This window comes from Sinocyclocheilus grahami, unplaced genomic scaffold (genome assembly GCF_001515645.1).
Source record: "Sinocyclocheilus grahami isolate Dianchi unplaced genomic scaffold, SAMN03320097.WGS_v1.1 scaffold50.1, whole genome shotgun sequence".
NCBI classification, from domain to species: Eukaryota; Metazoa; Chordata; class Actinopteri; order Cypriniformes; family Cyprinidae; genus Sinocyclocheilus; species Sinocyclocheilus grahami.
The window spans coordinates 1,422,886-1,443,783 of record NW_015505229.1 but is presented as its reverse complement, the minus strand read 5'-3'; the positions used below and the strand labels follow the sequence as shown (position 1 = coordinate 1,443,783).

The 20,898-nt window shown below is 36.5% G+C and overlaps 2 protein-coding genes across 2 annotated transcripts in view; both read right to left on the bottom strand.

Moving 5' to 3' along the window:
- The window catches only part of LOC107583140 (cytosolic carboxypeptidase 4-like), a 239,594-nt gene extending 227,939 nt beyond the window's left edge, over positions 1–11,655 (bottom strand). Inside the window, exon 1 of the mRNA XM_016269254.1 lies at positions 11,407–11,655. Within this exon, the coding sequence (XP_016124740.1) occupies positions 11,407–11,538 (132 nt within the window). The 5' untranslated portion in view covers positions 11,539–11,655. The remainder of the gene's footprint in view (positions 1–11,406) is intronic.
- LOC107583139 (A-kinase anchor protein 13-like) overlaps positions 11,559–20,898 on the bottom strand; it is a 111,722-nt gene continuing 102,382 nt past the window's right edge. Inside the window, exons 35-40 of the mRNA XM_016269253.1 lie at positions 18,664–18,708; positions 17,935–17,985; positions 17,096–17,569; positions 16,028–16,337; positions 14,711–14,785; positions 11,559–11,611 (exon numbers count right to left, since the gene is read on the bottom strand). Coding sequence (XP_016124739.1) covers positions 11,559–11,611; positions 14,711–14,785; positions 16,028–16,337; positions 17,096–17,569; positions 17,935–17,985; positions 18,664–18,708 — 1,008 coding nt within the window. The remainder of the gene's footprint in view (positions 11,612–14,710; positions 14,786–16,027; positions 16,338–17,095; positions 17,570–17,934; positions 17,986–18,663; positions 18,709–20,898) is intronic.

Below are 20,898 nucleotides of genomic sequence, written 5' to 3'. Positions count from 1 at the left end.
CAAAAATAACACTAATGGAAAAAAAAAATAATCAACTATTGAATTTGGAAGCCAAATAATTTTAACTAACTCAAAATGATTCCAAAAGTACACACATAGAGCTTAGTGACCATACAAAACACAAAACTAAACTAAACTTACTGGTTTAACACACTGTTGTTGCTGAGACTGGAAGAATTACCCATAAGGCCTTCTGGTAATGTATTAATGTAGTTTTAAAGGGTCATATGATGCTGCTAAAAAGAACATTATTTTGTGTATTTGGTGTAATACAGTGAGCAGAGGCCAGGGACTAGCGTGAGGAACGGCCGGAGGGTTAGAGTGAGCAGAGGCGGCTGGGCTTGAGAACGGCGCAGCCGGCGATTTCGGCGAAGGAGCGTCCGGAAGGACATGTGACAACTCCGGGCTGGACTCCGCTTCGTCCACGGTGTAAGCCGATCTGGCGATCCACAGCGTGAAGTTGAAGTATTTCCTCAGCGACCAGCACAGATCAGCTCTAGGCATGACGAAGCGATATCGTCCTTTTTTGGAAGGCCAAACAGAGTAGTTTCGCTTTCACTACGAAGCACACAGCGCCTTCACGACATGGCGGCTGCAACAATACTACAGCGAGAATAAAAGTTACGCCTTCTTTCTTTGCGTGAACATTTGGGCGGCGTTATGCAAATCTTCCCACATAGTGTGATGTAGACATGTGGGGGCGTGTTTGAACGAGCCGTTTTAGGTAGGCATGGTTAACTCTTAACTTTTATAAAGAATATCTCTTTGGATTTGAGACTTTAGTCTTTGCAACTTTACAGATCTTCTTTATGCACCAAGAGCTTGCAACACTCCAAAGAGAAAGGAAAAATTGCACACTTTAAGTACATTCACTGATAGGCTGACTAAATAAAAAGTCAAATAGAAATAGAGATAAAACTAAGTAATTAATATCAGCAAGAATAAATAAGTAAATTGTATATAAATAGAAAAATAAATGCAATTAAATGAAAAAATACAATTAATAAATTAAGAAGTAAATAATAATTAGTAATGAATAATTACAATTAAGAATAAATAGAATCATTTCTAAATATAAATTAATGGATAAATAAAATAAATTAGTGAATAAATATTTACAAATTGTATTATATAGTTTTTTTTTTTTATAAGTAACTGATAAATACCAATAAGACTAAATAAGTGTTAAATAATTAGATAAATATGAATAAGTGAATTTAAAAAAATGCTAATAAAATTAGCCAAATAAGAATAAATAACTGATTATAATGTAAACAAATGAATTTAAGATAAATTGATAGATGGTTGAAATAGGGTAAAAAGGATCTAATGCAACAAGGCAACAACCTCCTGCATTGTGTGCACTTGGCATTAATTAAACCTGATGACCCCACTTCTTATTGTACAGTTCAGTTTTTTCCACCAAAACACAAATCAGGCTTAAATTTCCACTAGCAATCAAAAAGCAAAGCTCAGACTAATGAAGTGCATGCAGCTAATGAACTCTACATCGCAAAAATCCAAGGTTTCCCACTGAGCTAAATCATTCAATTGACTTCCTATATATGAAGGTCAGTGAGACTGAGGACTTTTTTCCTTCAGTTTCTTTCATTTCTGAAGCCGTCAGCATGACAGCCAGCGGCACAGAAACACGACATGACATCCTCGCCACACTCCAGCGGTTAGCAGAATAACTCTTCCCGCTTCAATTACCTCCCCGTCACCTCCTCTCTCGACGGGGAACGAGAGAGGTTAGACTGCAGCCAGCCTCATGTGAAGGTACATTAACATTTGTCAATCAGTTGGCAGGGACATGACATTGTGTAAGTGTAAACTGCTCAGAACAAAGTGTAATATATAATCCACGTCAAAATTTTGAATGCTAGTAGTGTTTTCCCTGCCAACGTGCTCTCAAAAACCAGTGGACCACATCTTGGGTTGAGTGTTTTTGCAAGAGCGAGGATGTTCTGTACTGGAAGCTGTTGAAGAGACACCAACAAATCCATTGCAAAGACAAAAGCAGACCTGACATGAAGAGACGAGCTCGCCGCAGACACTGTGCCATTGTTTATTTTGTGTAAAGAGCTTGCAAGAATGAACTATCATCCTAATTAGTCACACACTATTAGCTAGCTTAATTACCCAGAGCCCTGAAGCCACAAGCCTCTCTGGCATGATCAGACGCTCCGTTTCATTGTAGAGAAAATGGACTCTTATCGGACTTTGATGAGGTCGACAAGCCAGATGCAGCTGGCATGCTTGATTTTTAAATGTGATCTCCTCCAGTTTTGTCAGTTTGAACCCAATTAACAAAACAGCCAATGGCAGCAATTTGTTAGGTGTCTCATTCACAATCAGAGTAACATGCTGCACAAGATCATGATCAGGAGACGGAGAGATTGTGTATCGGCGAAGTAAGGTCTCTCTCAGAGCAAACGTTTCTGTGGCATCAGATGAACATTATCTGGGTTTTAATCTCATTGTGTCAGTGCCTCTCCAAGCCAAACATTGAAAATGTGCAGTGCTGGGGGTCCTGCAGGAGCAGAATTGAAAAACAATGCATGCAGTATACTCTTAGGAAAAAAGACACAAAACTGTCACTGGGGCGGCACACTTTCAAAAGGTACTATTACGTATTTGTAAAGTATTAATATGTATCATTTAGGGTTAAATAATGTACGAAGATGTACCTTTTAGTATTTGTACCTTTTTTGTAGTGCCTCCCCAGTTACAGCTTTGCGCATTTTTTTATTACATACACACACACACACAGATATTAAAATATGAAACACCTGGAAATTCCAAATTATATGGAATTTTATATGGAACTATTTTGTTAAACCATTTAATTAAATTAAATAAGTTTTTATATAGATTATATATAAATATATATCATTTAATAAATGTTTTGGAGTTTAAATAAAAAAATATTTTGATAAATGACACTTCAAAAAGTAATTTTATGTTAGCATAAAATGTTATACATGTTATACAGTGAAAGCAGTTCACTTTCTGGCAAATCTGAAATGTCCTTCAAGCAGTAAACCATACAAAAATTTAAATAAAATGGCCATTAACATGTGTAACTTCAAATTTATTTAAAATCGTCCCTTTATTATTATTCTTTTTCAAGCAATCTAATGATTGCAAAGTGAAGAAAAGAGGTTTGTTGCCCTGAGGCAACATCGTCCAATATTGGAGGAATAGAAGCAATAACAACTAGACTCACCACCTGCATATAAATGAAATGCAGTCAATAACCCAGTGGTAGGATGTGAAAATCTATAAACAAAGTCAAAACAGAGCTTGCTTTTTTGCAAAGAATCTATAAATGCATGGCTTCAGATGCACTTAAAATATTGTAAAAGCCTTTCTTTAGCTAGAGCCAGGCATAAGAGGTCCAGTCAAGTGGAAGGGATTAAAAACACAAAGTGCTATTTTCAGACAGCACTGTACAAAACAGCAGCCGTCCCAGAGCTAAGCTGCCTCAGAGCCGCCCTGTGCCGTGGACGTGAACCCTCTGGCCTCATGTCAAAACACTCGATATCCTCTAAAAATTCAACACAATTAAAATGTAACACTGCTTATGGTGCATGAATAATCTTCTGAAGAATTCATGCTCGAGTTTAAGAAATCCTTTATCATTAATGAGCACTTTCCACACTGCATTACAGACCGTGCAGCCCATCTTGGCCCGGTTCCCGTGGGGAATAGCACCTGTCACAAGACAAGCTGTACTCTTCAGGGTCTACGGGGGCAGCCAGGCAGAGCCAAGCCGAGACGCGAGCGTGTGCTTGGAGTCATCAGCTATACCTTTCTCACCTTTCCTTTCTCCTGTCTCTGAAGGTTACATTTCTATGCAGATAATTTTCTGTAAAGCCTAGGAAAGAGCTCGCTGGCCTTCTGGCATCACTGTCTCAGTCCCAAAAAGGGCCTCTGAAAGATTACCAGTCAAAGAAAGGATCTACAGCAAGAGTTTGAGCTTGGACGTTACCCCCCTCATTCCTGTCCTCTATATAAATTAGCATTTGAAAGGACTTGTGGAGGCATAGACTGTTGAAGGGAAGGGGAAGATGGAGAATGGCAATAGTAAAGCGCAGAGGTTGGACTAAAAGTGGAGGACTAGGGCTGACAAGCTCCAAAATAACAAAACAGCATAATAAAAGTAGTGACAATTCACTAAAAAGCTTGAAATCCACCCTTGATCTAGTAGAGAACTAATGAAGTCCGATTCATGAACAAATTCTTTTCAATTTAGATGAATCAGTTCATAGTGTGAATGATTGGTTCACAAGTCAGACGGATTTGATTCGGGTTCAACTTAACGGGCTCAGTTATCCAGTTAACAGCTAACTGGAGGAAGATTATCAGTAAATATCTAAAATCTTAAAATATCTTTTTTTTTTTAAATCTTACATTTGGTCTGTTCCTCACAAAAATCTCATGACTTCAGAAGATTTGAAATTTAGCGTTTTGAGTCTTGTATCCTTTTTGATGCTTGAAAGTTTCAGCCCTCATTTTATAAAGAGTGGCCGGGATATTCTTCAAAAATTCCCCTTTTGTGTTCCAAGGAAAAGCAAGCAAGTCATACAGGTGATGGTGAATAAATGTCCAATAGTAAATCTCAATCGTAAAAAAAAGTGTTGTGCATAAGGCTACACACTTTGTGCAAGCCACATACCTAAAATGCCTCAGTTTACTGATCCTAGTTTCAAAAACTACATTTACTCACCACCTTTTTTGCCACTCTTCCTGTCCCATTTCTCACCGTGTAGTGGTATTTGCCAAGCAGCTGTCAGCGAGAAGATTCCTGGCTCACAGACATCAGCTATTGAGTGTCAGCAGCCTTGTAACCATAGAGCCTTTCCCAACAGGAAGCACTTAAATCACGCCTAGCAAAACATTTAATATTCTCCATTCTCAAAAGTTTGTTTGCCTACAGGTGCTTCACCAAGTGGGCAAGACAAATTCAGCTTTGACCCAGATAAAAACATTTATCACTAAAAATAATTACAATAACATTAAATGGTCACAATGTTCACATCATATTTATTAATGGATTGCCATAAAATATATGGTTTACTGAAATGTCTTTCAAAATGTATTTGGGAGTGTAATTTGATTTCTTGTAAACAAAAATGGAGAACTAGCGGCCATGATGAGCTGCAAAACACGTATTTTGGAGGTCTACATAAAAATATAGGTGTAAACGGTATAATTTGAGAACATTTATTCAATTACAACAGTACTCCAATAAATTCTCCCCTGTTCTATAGCACCACCGTTTTTGTTGAAGTTTCAAATGTCATGGCAAAATAGCCTAAATAATAGCCTTCTCTTTTTAGTGATCCAAAACCTCATTGTGAATTCGGTGTAGTTCAATTCACAAATAAATAACTCTTGAGCTGGTTCTTTTAATGGATCAAAAACATACAAGGCAAACAATGTTGTCTGACTGGTTCTTTTATATTAAATGCATACAGTGTAAAGAGTGTAATTTTAGTGAATCAAAAACATACAGAGCAACTAGTACAGTCTGAGCTCCAAAACAAATTACTTGTATGAATTGGTTCTTTTTTTTGTTGTTGTTGTTAAATGAACTAAACCGTTTTAGCTCAAAAGTGTACTCCGATTCACAAACCATATTACTTTAGTGAATCAAAAACATACAGTTAGAGCGCAGTTAGAGTACTAGAAACTAGATTCTAGAAACGTACGAGTCATTTGTTTTTTTAGTAACGACTCGGAGTCGGTTCTTTTAATGCAGTGGTTCCCAACCTTTTTTCCAGAGGACCTCTATTTTAACATTAAATTTTTTTTAATGAAGTTTTTAATAAATGCAACAACAGCAGAAACACTGAAATAATGACATTAAAAATGGCCATATTTTAAATGGGGAATTAAAAAAAAAAAAAAGTTTGCACATGAGCCTATTTACCATCAACCAGTTCAAATTTACAACAGTGCAAAAAAATTCGGTCTGATTTTTGCATTGGCTTGAACAAAAATGGCAGACAGACTGAATGAAAATGTAAATCCACTGTCTGACAGCAGGTGGCACTTATGGAACAGAAGAAATAGAGCAGTTTTCCTGGTAACTCTGTAAACAAAGCAGCGCTGCGCTTAGCCACTTTTTCTTGAATAACCGATGAGCGCTGCCATGATGGATTCTAACGCTGCATTCGCACCATGTTATAATTACTATGATTTCGAGATGACAACACATGACATTCTACTTGGAGCTGTTCACACCCTTGGACTCGAACTCGGAACTATCACACTATCAATGCCTAAACATAGCGCCTAATGAATCTGAGGTGGTCAGGTGGTACAAGCTGTAGCTCTCAGAAAACTCTCGGTTAATTACGAGATCTACGAGGACGTGAATGCTTTTTACAATTTGGTATCTCGTAATCACGGTAATTATGATTTGGTGTGAACGCACCTTCACTTCTCGTGTTCCGGTCTCCAGAAACCCATGTTAAAATGAGAAAGAAAGAAAAAAACAGCAACAGCAGTAACCGAAATAAGCTTAAGGAATTCCTGTAAAGTACTTGTTTTGTGTACCAGCAAATCTGGTCATGTCCGGCGCTGTATGCCTTGCAGAAACGATGACAAATGAAAACGAGCATGGTTTGCAGCATGGTTACGTTAAAATACCTGTATATACTGTATGTGCCCTCATCTGTTTTCAATGCAGCTAACCTCGCATCACTTCATGTCATCTTCCTACTCATTAAATTATGACAGGTGAGTTACTGTGAAAAGACGGTCATTGCGACACTGTAAAGTGATGAAACTATGCCGCCATGTGCTTTTTAAAACCATTTTCATAGGTTTAACATTATATTATCAGCTCAGAAAATAAGTAAATTTGACTAGAAACACCAGAGACCGTAAAGCATCGTTCCAGTCGGGCGAGACTTCATCCCTATTTATAACCCACAAACTAAAGTGAGCTCCGCAACCTTTATTAAATCGACCCCCAAGTTGGGAACCACTGTGAATAGTTACCAGTTTGAATCATTCTGAAACACTTCCCTCTATAGAGATATAAAGGTTTCAGATATATAAATGTTTCATTCATTCCCCCGCATACCATCATAGAATGGAAGAATGCAGCGAAGTCCTCCACTCTCGCCTCGAGAGGAGCACAGACTGGGCCAATGCATTCTTCCCCAGCATTAATGCCAGAGCGGACTCACCATTTGATCCTTTGTGACGGGGCTGCCGGTCCAACTGAAATTTCCTGCTTGCTGACTAGAGAAGCCGAGCTCTGTGTGGCTGTTCCAGCGAGGACTCAGTCATCCCGACACTAATGGAATAGCCCAGCACTTACAATCACCACACAGAAGCTTCTCAAAGAACCCAGAACGACCGGCCAAACGGCCCCATCACCCAGCTCTAATCTCCCTCAAAACAGGCACATTAAAAGAGAGCAGCTGACAGCCATAATAGAGAGAGGGGGCCGGGGAACAATACTGCCCTATCCACCGCATGCATGTCTTACCGTTGGGTCTTATTGTGGCCCTGGCTGGGAGAAGATTTTTGTATAATAGCTTCCTTTCCTGTTAGAGGAGAGGGAGATTTCTCGTCTCTCATCACTCCACCTCTTTATTCTTGCTAGTTTTTGGCTCGGTTTTGGGAACGCCAGTCAGGATGGGTCAGGGAGTCGGAGGCAGTCGCTCTGACTCTTCACGTTATGTGGGCGTTGCAATATTCACGGTCTGCTTTAAATGGAAAGGAATAATACGTCTTGTTATATAAAGCACCAGAGAATAAGTTATCAAGGGATTTTTCAAAGCTGTGGAAAGCATTTATAGGGCAGCCATTAGATTTTTAACAGTTCCACTCCACGGAAGGTAGGCTAATAATTAAGTCCTGTGAATCTACTAAAGATCATTTAATATATGTTATTTTAAATAATAACAAAATGAAATCGCGAGAGAATCGCAAAGACACTTCCACGATTGTTTTAATTGTTAGTATACACATGCAGACTGACGTCTTTAGCCACTGTTACATTTTTGCCAGTTTTCAGCGTCTCATCAGCCTGATCTCAAAGGAAATGAAGCCATTTTACAAGGTGGCGATTTCGTATGAATTTGTACGATGTGAATCATACAAAATGTAAGATTTTTTAGAAAAAGGCCCGCCCCTAAACCGTCTCTGGGGTGTGAGCAGATCATACAAAAACTCAGGCTACATACAGTAGGCCTATGAGATTGTGCAAATCAATATGAATTATCCAGCAATTTGCCAAAATGTTACGAATTGCCATGTCTCAATGTGCTAATGTGCTGTGACAACTTAAAAAAAAAAGTTTGTGCGTCCGAAAATGATTGCTATCTGAGTTGGTACTACATGTGAATTTGAACAAACTTCGCGACCGTTAAAAAAAAGCATGTTCTATATATGAATATGGGTAGTATGAATGCAATTCGGATGTACTATTTTCGCCATTTTGTTACCGTTACATGACCTACCAGCGTCAATTGCGCTGCTTCACTGCCATTTATCTTCTCTCGTAGCTTCATTCGTGTCCATTGAATGCGGGTTTCAAAATCTCACTGGAAGTAGCAGATCATCCGGGTACTTTCCACCTACAGTTCTTCAAATACTATGAATTTGGGCATACTACTCTAGGTGCGTCCCAAATCGTGTACTTGTGCACTATTCTATGACGTTTTGTAGTATAAATAGTGCGAGTAGTGAGTTCACACTGAAAATTCCAAAAAGGAAAAGTGCACTTTAAATACCCGGATGATGCACTTAAATAACCGAAAAAATTAAGTGTGGAATGTCGGACACTTCATGCACTCAATTGTCGCAGCTTTAATTACGTACCGAAGGGGGAGGGGCTATGAGACTCCAATTATGAATGACAAAATAACCTTATATAATTCATCCTATACATGGTTGAGTACATAGTGTATAAGTACATCGTGTATGAGTGCATAGCGTGTCATTTGGGACGCAGCTTCTGCGTACTGTTTTCACATACTATATAGTAGGGAAGCATTAGATCTGCGTAGCTGATTTAAAGAAGTACTCCAAAATCTACCAACAGCATTGTCAATTGATAATGCACAATTAGTCAAATAATTTTTAATAAATATTGTGTACAAAAGTTAAATGTTATATGCATCTGCTATTCAAAGGCCAATATAAGTTAATTAGTTATTGCTTTAAAACAGTAAAAGTTTAAATTGACAAATAAAATACTACTACTATTAAGAAGAATGATAATGATGAAGAGATGTTTCCCTTTTTTCCCCTTCAGCCTCCTGTCCATTTTTGTTGTCCATGCAAAAGGAGTTAAAAATTGCAATGTCCCGTTACTCTTAATTCATCTTATTAGAAAAAGATAAATTAGATAAATGTGTAAAGGAATGATGGATTTCTTTGTTCTTGTCTGTCCTGCTCCAAGAACAATGACTGCAAATAGAGTGAAGAGCTGCAACAAAACCTAACAGCGAGGCACAGAAGAGGCTTGCTGATTTAAGGTAGCAGGTGAAATACGATTACAGCTGATGAGAGCCAAGGGGCGGCAGGAAACCGAATGATGAAGCGCAAATACCGCAGTCTCTCTCATCAGGACCGCTGGCCGGGGGAGGGGAGACAGACGAATGAGACGCATCCTCCCTCACTGCAGCACCACAGACAGTGATGGAGTGCCACAATATCACAACTACAGATTGAGAGATAGATGGGCAAGTGGGGCAGCATGAGAAAGATAAACGGAACAGAGAGCGAAGGATCAGGTTGATTTACAGGCTAGCACGAGATGGTGGTTTTACAAGGCCAGTTAAACGACTCTCATCGTAAAACATACTCTAAATCAAACAATAGCTTGGGTTGATTCTTATTAGACAATTAAGTAAATAAAATGTTAAAATGATTAAAACTCTAAAAGCTGATATGAATAATTGCTACAAGTGAATTTAGGCATCTCAACATAATACAGTACAAAAAAATAAATGCATTTTTAAATTTGCTAAATATAACATTTAACATCGTTCATTCATTTATTGTTGTTATTACACACATTGAGTTAATACATTATATTTCATATAAGAAAACATTGAATTTTTTTAATTACCTGAGGGCTAGATGATAAATAAACAATTAAATAACCATCCATCTATTGGTTAACCAATATATCATGCATCCCTACTTGAGAGCAGGGTTGCCATGTTTTCACAACAAAACCCACCAAATCGTTACTCAAAACTAGCCCAATCACATTTCAAGAGGGGTCCCCGTTAAAACTCGCGTTCCGGGGATAAAATACACATTATTGGGGTTGCTTCAACCTGCGGCAACAGTGTTAAAGTAGCCAAATTACACGGGAAAACTGCGGACTTGGCAACACTGCTTGAGAGTATCCTTCATCGAATTTCTGAGCATTACATTAAATTACACTTGAAATGTTTCTGTGGACTTTAGCAATAATAAATGTCTACACCATGATGAGTCAGACCATTAAACCTCTACATGACCTCAAGAACAACCATCTCATGTGCTTTAATAGTATCACTAAGTAGATTTACAGAAACTTCCTAATACATCAACACTTTCTTGCTCATTGAATGGCAGTCTCGAGTGGACCTAATGAAATGTCCCATTGCTCTCCAACGGCTTTATTAAACTCTTTCTAGAGTTTCTAGAATTCTAGCATCCGCGCAAATACAAAGTGAGAGGTCACATGTGAATGGAAATCATCGGATAGCGCCAGCACAACCTTATCCCAAGGAAACCCAACAACAATTTCATGAGCGCTGTTCTTCTAGGCACATAAAAGGCCACAGGTCCCTCATGTATCAGAAAACACCAGCAGCACAGAGCTATTGTTCTCCCTGACATACAACTGATATTTATACATGGACTGTCAGCGCGTAACAAAGGCTCAGGTTTCTCTAGGTTGCATGTGGATCCTTTGTTCTCTTTGGAAAGCGAGAGAAAGAGAGATGGTACAGCAAAACCCAATCAACAGATAGACAAAATGGGACAACAATGACAGATACTGAGGGATCTTTCACAAATACAAAACATGCCATTGCTGGGAGTTGACGGATGGCAAGTCCTAGGAAAGGTCACAATGCAGGAGACAAAAATGGAAAAACCAATGAGATGCACTTTAAACCAGATATCTGAGCTTCTCTACTGTTTTAAGAGCAACTCCCAAAAGAAAAAATGCTTAATTCTTCAGGAACAAGGACAAGTGTATCCCTAGCTAAAGCCACCAAGACTTGGATTTAAGTTATCTGGATAAAGATGAGAACATTCCTCCAGGGCTGGATAAAATCACCTTGTAAACAAGCAGAAAAATGAACATCCAGTCTTTAATCTGACAAGGAACTAGTTCTTTTCAGCTTCGCATTACCTTCAAGCACTGTTTCCTACCTTTGTGCTTGCCAAAAGAGCAGGGTAGCTTGGCAACAGGAACAAAGGCAAAGTCAATGGAGTCCAAAGGGGTAAGATGCCACGGCCCCCCTTCAAACACATCCAACCAACCTTGTGAAAGAAAAAACACATTTAGGAGGCAGTCGCTTCGCTCAAAGCAGGACAAATGGACTCATGTTGGTGTCCGTCACTGGGAAACCTTGAGCTAGACCAGACAGGAGGAAGAGAAAGTAGCAACAGGTGCTTCAATCAAGCATGGCTTCTGAACAGCTGGCTTCAGTCTGACATTGAAGACTTAATCTTACTGTAAAAAATAATTGTGATTTTAACGGTAAAAATACTGTAAAATGGTGTTTAGCATTTGTGAACGTCACAGCAAACCTTCTATATAAGTATGTTTGTTCTCAGCTTGAGAAAAAGCTGCTTGTGATGAGTTTTGGTTCATCATGTGACTTTCTTACCACCTGCTTTTGGTGGTTATCAGAGTATTACAAAGGTACTAAACAGATTTCAGAACTTCAATATCCATAAAACCAAAAATGTTGCTAGGCCTACTGTATTTTTTATGGTAAATTCTGGCAACCACAGCTTTTTTTCTTCATCTATCTATCTATCTATCTATCTATCTATCTATCTATCTATCTATCTATCTATCTATCTATCTATCTATCTATCATCAACAAGTTATACTATGTGAAATATATGTGATTTAAATATAATTTATTTGTATCTATCTATTGTATCTCTCACACTCTCTAACCTGAGCAAAAAAATAAACATGAACACAGGCTGATGTACAATAGTTATTTAAGATTTTTTTATGTACATTTTTATGTTTCATGTCTCCAACACAGAGAATGCTGATAAATGAAGCTATAAAAAAAGCTTTAAATCAAAGCACGCACACACACAAAAGTCCATAATTAATACTTTTACAATTTTTTTTTTTTTTTTACATTACATACATTTACAGTATTTGTGGTATTTTGCCCATTTCTTTTTCTTTTTTTACACAAAATGTGACAAGCAATTATTGTACCTCTTACTAACCACGGACCTTAATGATGGTAGACGCCATGTTTAATTTTTCGTGAATGAAAACGAGACTGTGAGGGATAAAAACTGTAATTTTCAGAAAAAAAAAATTTGACACCAGGATTAACAAAGAAAAGAAATAAGTATTTAAAAATGTTGTGTCAGCAGAACATTCATTTAACTTTTGAAAATGTTTAATCAAATATAGTGTCTACATAATGTCCATTGCGTGAAGCAGACGTATGTTTTTGATTTGCATTAACGGGATGATTTGGATTTATCTTTAGAGCATTTCTTATGCCAGCCAACATGAGCGAGAATACTTCCGACTAGCTTTAATTGTGCTAGTAATAATTCATCTTGAATTATATGTTTCCCTGAAGTAAGAATTGGCGATAAAAAGGAACTGAAAAACACTGCAGGATTTGGGGAATATTTAAGGCTAGTTAAAGAACATGAGCATGAAATTTCTCAACATTACTCAAATTATCCAACAAAACAATGCGTTTGGGGAGTTTGAAGTGTCTGTGGAAATCAGAGCGGACACACCGCCCTCTATTGGTTAAGGCATTTCAATTCTCAGTTTAGCACCATAACAGAACAGCATGCAGAATGTTATGTACATTTTTATGTTTCATGTCTCCAACACAGAGAATGCTGATAAATGAAGCTATAAAAAAAGCTTTAAATCAAAGCACGCACACACACAAAAGTCCATAATTAATACTTTTACAATTTATTTATTTTTTTTACATTACATACATTTACAGTATTTGTGGTATTTTGCCCATTTCTTTTTCTTTTTTTACACAAAATGTGACAAGCAATTATTGTACCTCTTACTAACCACGGACCTTAATGATGGTAGACGCCATGTTTAATTTTTCGTGAATGAAAACGAGACTGTGAGGGATAAAAACTGTAATTTTCAGAAAAAAAAATTTGACACCAGGATTAACAAAGAAAAGAAATAAGTATTTAAAAATGTTGTGTCAGCAGAACATTCAATTTAACTTTTGAAAATGTTTAATCAAATATAAAAGCCGCCCACACACAAAAAGTCCTAAATTAAACTTTTTCAAATTTTTTTTTTTTTTTACATTACATACATTTACAGTATTTGTGGTATTTTGCCCATTTCTTTTTCTTTTTTTACACAAAATGTGACAAGCAATTATTGTACCTCTTACTAACCACGGACCTTAATGATGGTAGACGCCATGTTTAATTTTTCGTGAATGAAAACGAGACTGTGAGGGATAAAAACTGTAATTTTCAGAAAAAAAAAATTTGACACCAGGATTAACAAAGAAAAGAAATAAGTATTTAAAAATGTTGTGTCAGCAGAACATTCATTTAACTTTTGAAAATGTTTAATCAAATATAGTGTCTACATAATGTCCATTGCGTGAAGCAGACGTATGTTTTTGATTTGCATTAACGGGATGATTTGGATTTATCTTTAGAGCATTTCTTATGCCAGCCAACATGAGCGAGAATACTTCCGACTAGCTTTAATTGTGCTAGTAATAATTCATCTTGAATTATATGTTTCCCTGAAGTAAGAATTGGCGATAAAAAGGAACTGAAAAACACTGCAGGATTTGGGGAATATTTAAGGCTAGTTAAAGAACGTGAGCATGAAATTTCTCAACATTACTCAAATTATCCAACAAAACAATGCGTTTGGGGAGTTTGAAGTGTCTGTGGAAATCAGAGCGGACACACCGCCCTCTATTGGTTAAGGCATTTCAATTCTCAGTTTAGCACCATAACAGAACAGCATGCAGAATGTCAGCAGCTGTGGGAATATGCTGACGGATAATAAAAATCTCTCGGACTATGAATTAGATCCCAAGAGGTCTAATTTTCAGAAAAAAAAATTTGACACCAGGATTAACAAAGAAAAGAAATAAGTATTTAAAAATGTTGTGTCAGCAGAACATTCAATTTAACTTTTGAAAATGTTTAATCAAATATAGTGTCTACATAATGTCCATTGCGTGAAGCAGACGTATGTTTTTGATTTGCATTAACGGGATGATTTGGATTTATCTTTAGAGCATTTCTTATGCCAGCCAACATGAGCGAGAATACTTCCGACTAGCTTTAATTGTGCTAGTAATAATTCATCTTGAATTATATGTTTCCCTGAAGTAAGAATTGGCGATAAAAAGGAACTGAAAAACACTGCAGGATTTGGGGAATATTTAAGGCTAGTTAAAGAACATGAGCATGAAATTTCTCAACATTACTCAAATTATCCAACAAAACAATGCGTTTGGGGAGTTTGAAGTGTCTGTGGAAATTGGGGTAGAGTCTGGAACCACAGCGCTCTGAGAATCTGCAAAGAGAGAAAAACTCGTTTTACTTCTGAACTTTTAAAAGTAATTGCAATACCAACATGAAATAGCATTTACAACACATTGAACTTACATGATGTGTCATATTTCTAAGTGAAAACAATATTTAGTGGCATAATTACAGTGTGGGGTGAGAGTTTATTTCATCTGTCAGGATTTGAACGGATTGTAAAAGCTGATACGAATGGGAAAATGCATAGTCAGTTAGTCATTATCACGAAACGACTGACTGTACATGATTATGCTTAATTCATGACTATGTTTCAAATAAGTAACTGGAGTAACTGACTAATGGCATGTCAGCACTGAAGACTATTTTCATTGCTAATCTTCAAACAAACAAACAAACAAACAAAATATGTACAATTAAATCTCTAAATACAAAAAATATTGAAAAGATAAACCAAACAAACAATCCAAAAAAACATAAATTACATCAAATAATTTCCATACAAAAAATTAATAAAAATAAAGGATATATAAAATAAATAATATTCATACAAAAACATTAAACCCCATGTAAAATTAAATAAAAATCAAACAAAGTCTCCATATAAAAAAAATTAACAATCTTCATACAAAAAAAATTAAACTAAAATCTATATAAAATGAAATAACAAATCAAATAATCTTCATAAAAAATATAAAAAATGGATATAAATCTATATCAAATAAAATAATTAAATAACCTTTATACAAGAAAACTAAAAACTATGTAAAGTTAAACAAGAAAATGTTAAAAGGAGAAATTAAATAATCTCCATCCCAAAAAAAAACCCCAATTAAATCTATAAATATAAAAAAAAAGAAAAATAATACAATAAATAAAATAAAATCTATTAAAACAAAGTATTCCAAATGATAAACCAAACAAAATCTTCATACAAAAACTAAATAAATACACAAATATTAATTTAATTAACCAATTAATTTGGGTTTATTGGTAATTATATGAAAATACTGGACCACAACTATGTAGTTGACCAATTAGAATCAAGTACTACAGAGAACTGAGTAATCATTTCTCGTCACCCATGTAGCATTAAACCATCAGAAAAGCTGTTTCAGAACCGGTCACTGAAATCAAGCATTTAATAGAATAACATGCACAGATGACTTGTGCTCAATAAGACCGGGGATTCATTGAGAAAGGAAAAGGTGTCTGTTTGAATTTCATGTTGAATTCTCAAGCAGATGTAATGTGATGATGAGCTACACTCTACCTGCAGTCTTGCTCTGCTGCCCTTTTCCCTTCTTCTTCTTCTTGTCCTTCTTCTCCTTGGGTCTGGCCAGCTGTAGCAGGCGGCTGGGGATCTGGCTCTGCGCCTCGCTGTTCTGGCCTTTCTGGCTTGAATTGGAGGAGAATAGACTGAGGTTCTTCCCTTTGCGTTTGGAGTCCATGCGGGACAGGAAGTCTCTGGCAGATGGAGACGAGGAGAGCTCCACCTCTGAGGGGTCACGGTCCAATGAACCAGTGCTCTGGAACTTTGAGTCCTCAGACGTTGTGGAAGGGGTCCGGTTCTTCCTTAATTCCTGCAGATGATGGTGCAGAAATTCAAATAAAACTTGTTAAAAATTGTTTAGACATTTGAAAAACACAACCTCTTTTTTTGCCAAAGAAGTTGTTACTGCGAGTGCTATTAAGTTTCGAGTCATTCTGAGGGTTCAGGAAAAAGGAACTATATTAAAGATGAAGATCAAGATGAATATAATTACATAATGGAATGTGCAGGCCTTTTGTTTTCACATTATTACAGAACAGTTATGTAATTTTGGGGCGGAATGGAAAAGATTAGTGATTTTCTCAACTAATCAACATTACATAGTGCGAGAGTACTGTACCATCACAGAATAATGACATGCAAACGCATCTTCACCATATTTTCCATTGAGATTATATAGAAAACTGAAACGCTGATGAAACATTGGGCAAAAGATTTGTTTTCAGTCCTCGCTCTCACGTCATTCCAGATCCTTGTGACTTTCTTTCGTGGAACGCAAAAGGACAAATTAAGATGGTGCGAGTCACTCTTTTCCATATAATGAATGAAGACCAAAGCTTTAACGCTTCAAAGTCTTCTGACTCGAAGGAATGATTCAGTTATGCATTAAATATCACTTTCTTTCATGAACACGCTAAGGCAACATTAGGGCGGATTTCCAGTGAATAATGATTCAAATTTAAATTTGTTCCTCACAAAAAGCTATTCAGAAGACTTGGAATATATAGTACCATTCAAAAGACTTTTATTCAGAAAGGATGCATTAAATTGATCAAAAGTGACAATAACCTCTGTTTGTCTGATCAGCTCGGTCTCTCTCTGCACTTGCTCTCGTTCTCTCTCCAGTCTCTTCTGGCTGTCTCTGAGCCGCGCCAGGTCTCTCTGATACTCTTCTTTTTTACTCTGCAGGTCTTGCTTCTCCTCTTCCAGCTCTTTCCATCTCCTCTGCACCTCTTCATCTTGGGTCTGCTGCTGCGACTCCCTCTGGGCCAGTTCCCGCTCCCGCGCTTCCCACTCTTTTTCCCTGCGCCTCCTCTCCTCGGCGTGGGCAGCCTGCTGCTTTTGGAGGCTGGCGACTTCTTGCCGCTGCTTCTCCAGGCTCCGCTGTTTCTCCTGCTCGATTAGTGAGCTGGGCCGTGATGAGGAGGAGGAAGAGGAGGAGTTGAGGGATGAGATGGATGGGTGGCGTGAAGAGGGCTGGGGGCGTTCGTTGAGGGCATGCCGCTGGTCCTCGATGAAGGTGTCTTGCTGGATAACAACAGCCTATGTTGAGGGTGAGCAAAGAAAGCGGTTTTAATCGGCATGCAAACAGGAAAGACATAAAGCTGTTAAACTGCAAAGGCCTTGAAGTGAGAATATTAATGTGCGAAACCAAATTTCAAGTGAAATAGGCCCATCTGGTGGCCAGAGAGCACCTGTCTTGGGAAAGGCAGACAATAACCCACTTAACAGTGGTACAAATCTATCAGAGTGCATCTTAATATACCACAGTGCACTCCGCTTGATTACAAGCCTGCAAAATAAACCCCTGCATTTGGAAATTTCATTTCCTTCTGTCGTGCTGCAGAGGAGAGCTGCTGGCCTGAACATCAGAGAGCGAGAAATAAGACAAAAAGAAAATGACTCACCTGTAATGTGTTCAGCAGGTCATGGAGCTGCGCGACGCTCTGAAGAACCTGCTGTGGGAGGATAAAAAGAAAAATGAAATCGGCCACATCTCTATAAGCTGAGATGCAGATAGCTAGTCTAATTTCTTGTCACTTTATATTTTAACCTTTTATAATTGAATCTACATATATAAAATATTTATAATAGTATATGAACACATTTGTTTTATATGCATATGCATTTACATAATATATACATACATAATTATAAAAAAAATATATATATATACTTTATTTGTATTAATAATACAATATAACATGCATATAATACTAATATATTTATATAATTTAAAATATGAAACAATTTATATTTAAATATGTAATACTTTATCAATTATTATTTATAATAATTACATAAAAAATATAACATAGTACACTTTTTAGTGTACCATTTTAGTACACATTGAAAATCCTAAAATAAATTAATAAAGATTTTTATTGATCTTACAATGTTTTAAATTAATGCAGCTGTGTGTGTGTGTGTGTGTTACTGATATAGATCGATTCAGAAAATAATACAATCCTGACTCAAACTCATGTTGCACATCTTAACCACTAAACCACAGCTTGGGAAGGAAATCAAATTAAGTGTAAATACGGCTAGGGTGTCTGGTCATGGTACTGAAACCAATTCCCCTTTGACCTGATCCTGAAATCTGATCTGAGCTGTCTCTAAACAGAAAAACTTACCTCGTTGTTCCTCTTGAGTAGGAGCAGGGGGTTGGCATTGCTTGCCTGTGGGAGAGAGAGGCAGTCACATGGTCAGTGCACTGGGTAAGAGGCTACCGTACATAAATCAATAATAAGCAATCCATGTGCTCTTCGACAGGGTACCGCAGGACCTGCCGGGAATAAGACACTGTGATGACAGGTCTCATTACTCTGCTGCTGTAAAGCAGAGGACAGTCTTAATGTGTCCTCATTATTAAGTTACTATACAGTTATGTTCTGTGATGAGAGTGTGTGTAAACCTCCAGTTCACTTCAGGTAATGAGTGCTACAGCAGACATATATTCTAATGGTTTGAGCATATGGTGATACACTGATGACTAACGAATTAGATGGTAATGGGAACACATCTTAGAACAGCACTTGTAATAGGAGTGAACAAAAGCTTTTAATAGTGTACTTATAAAATATGCATATACAACAAATGCATTTATTATATCAAATATTAAACAGATTCCAAAAATGTATTTTTATTAATTTGACCAGTTATGCCATCTGCACTGTTAATTTGCTGATTTGTCCAGAAATAATGTAGAATCTTAAATATTTTTCATATTTCAAGATTAAAATTAGACTTCTGCAATAATTTTAACTAACTTTATCTTTATATAGCATATCAAATGCATTTTTTAACGTATGCACAAAATAAAATAAAAAAATAATAATTGAAAAATATTATGAATTTAACATGATTTATATAAAAATATATATAATTTTTTTTTGCTTAAATATTTCTTAATGTTTTTATGTCAAAGTGTCCAGACTGAAATAAGACATTTGGACTAATGTAATACTTTATCAATTATTATTTATAATAATTACATAAAAAATATAACATAGAGAACCATTTTAGTACACATTGAAAATCCTAAAATAAATTAATAAAGATTTTTATTGATCTTACAATGTTTTAAATTAATGCAGCTGTGTGTGTGTGTGTGTGTGTTACTGATATAGATCGATTCAGAAAATAATACAATCCTGACTCAAACTCATGTTGCACATCTTAACCACTAAACCACAGCTTGGGAAGGAAATCAAATTAAGTGTAAATACGGCTAGGGTGTCTGGTCATGGTACTGAAACCAATTCCCCTTTGACCTGATCCTGAAATCTGATCTGAGCTGTCTCTAAACAGAAAAACTTACCTCGTTGTTCCTCTTGAGTAGGAGCAGGGGGTTGGCATTGCTTGCCTGTGGGAGAGAGAGGCAGTCACATGGTCAGTGCACTGGGTAAGAGGCTACCGTACATAAATCAATAATAAGCAATCCATGTGCTCTTCGACAGGGTACCGCAGGACCTGCCGGGAATAAGACACTGTGATGACAGGTCTCATTACTCTGCTGCTGTAAAGCAGAGGACAGTCTTAATGTGTCCTCATTATTAAGTTACTATACAGTTATGTTCTGTGATGAGAGTGTGTGTAAACCTCCAGTTCACTTCAGGTAATGAGTGCTACAGCAGACATATATTCTAATGGTTTGAGCATATGGTGATACACTGATGACTAACGAATTAGATGGTAATGGGAACACATCTTAGAACAGCACTTGTAATAGGAGTGAACAAAAGCTTTTAATAGTGTACTTATAAAATATGCATATACAACAAATGCATTTATTATATCAAATATTAAACAGATTACAAAAATGTATTTTTATTAATTTGAATGGGAACACATCTTAGAACAGCACTTGTAATAAGAGTGAGCAAAAGCTTTTTAATAGTGTACTTATAAAATATGCATATACAACAAATGCATTTATTATATCAAATATTAAACAGATTCCAAAAATGTATTTTTATTAATTTGACCAGTTATGCCATCTGCACTGTTAATTTGCTGATTTGTCCAGAAATAATGTAGAATCTTAAATATTTTTCATATTTCAAGATTAAAATTAGACTTCTGCAATAATTTTAACTAACTTTATCTTTATATAGCATATCAAATGCATTTTTTAACGTATGCACAAAATAAAATAAAAAAATAATAATTGAAAAATATTATGAATTTAACATGATTTATATAAAAATATATATAATTTTTTTTTGCTTAAATATTTCTTAATGTTTTTATGTCAAAGTGTCCAGACTGAAATAAGACATTTGGACTAACTTTATGCATCTATATTGCTTTTTTTTATTTATACACATACACACACACACACACACACACACACACACACACACACA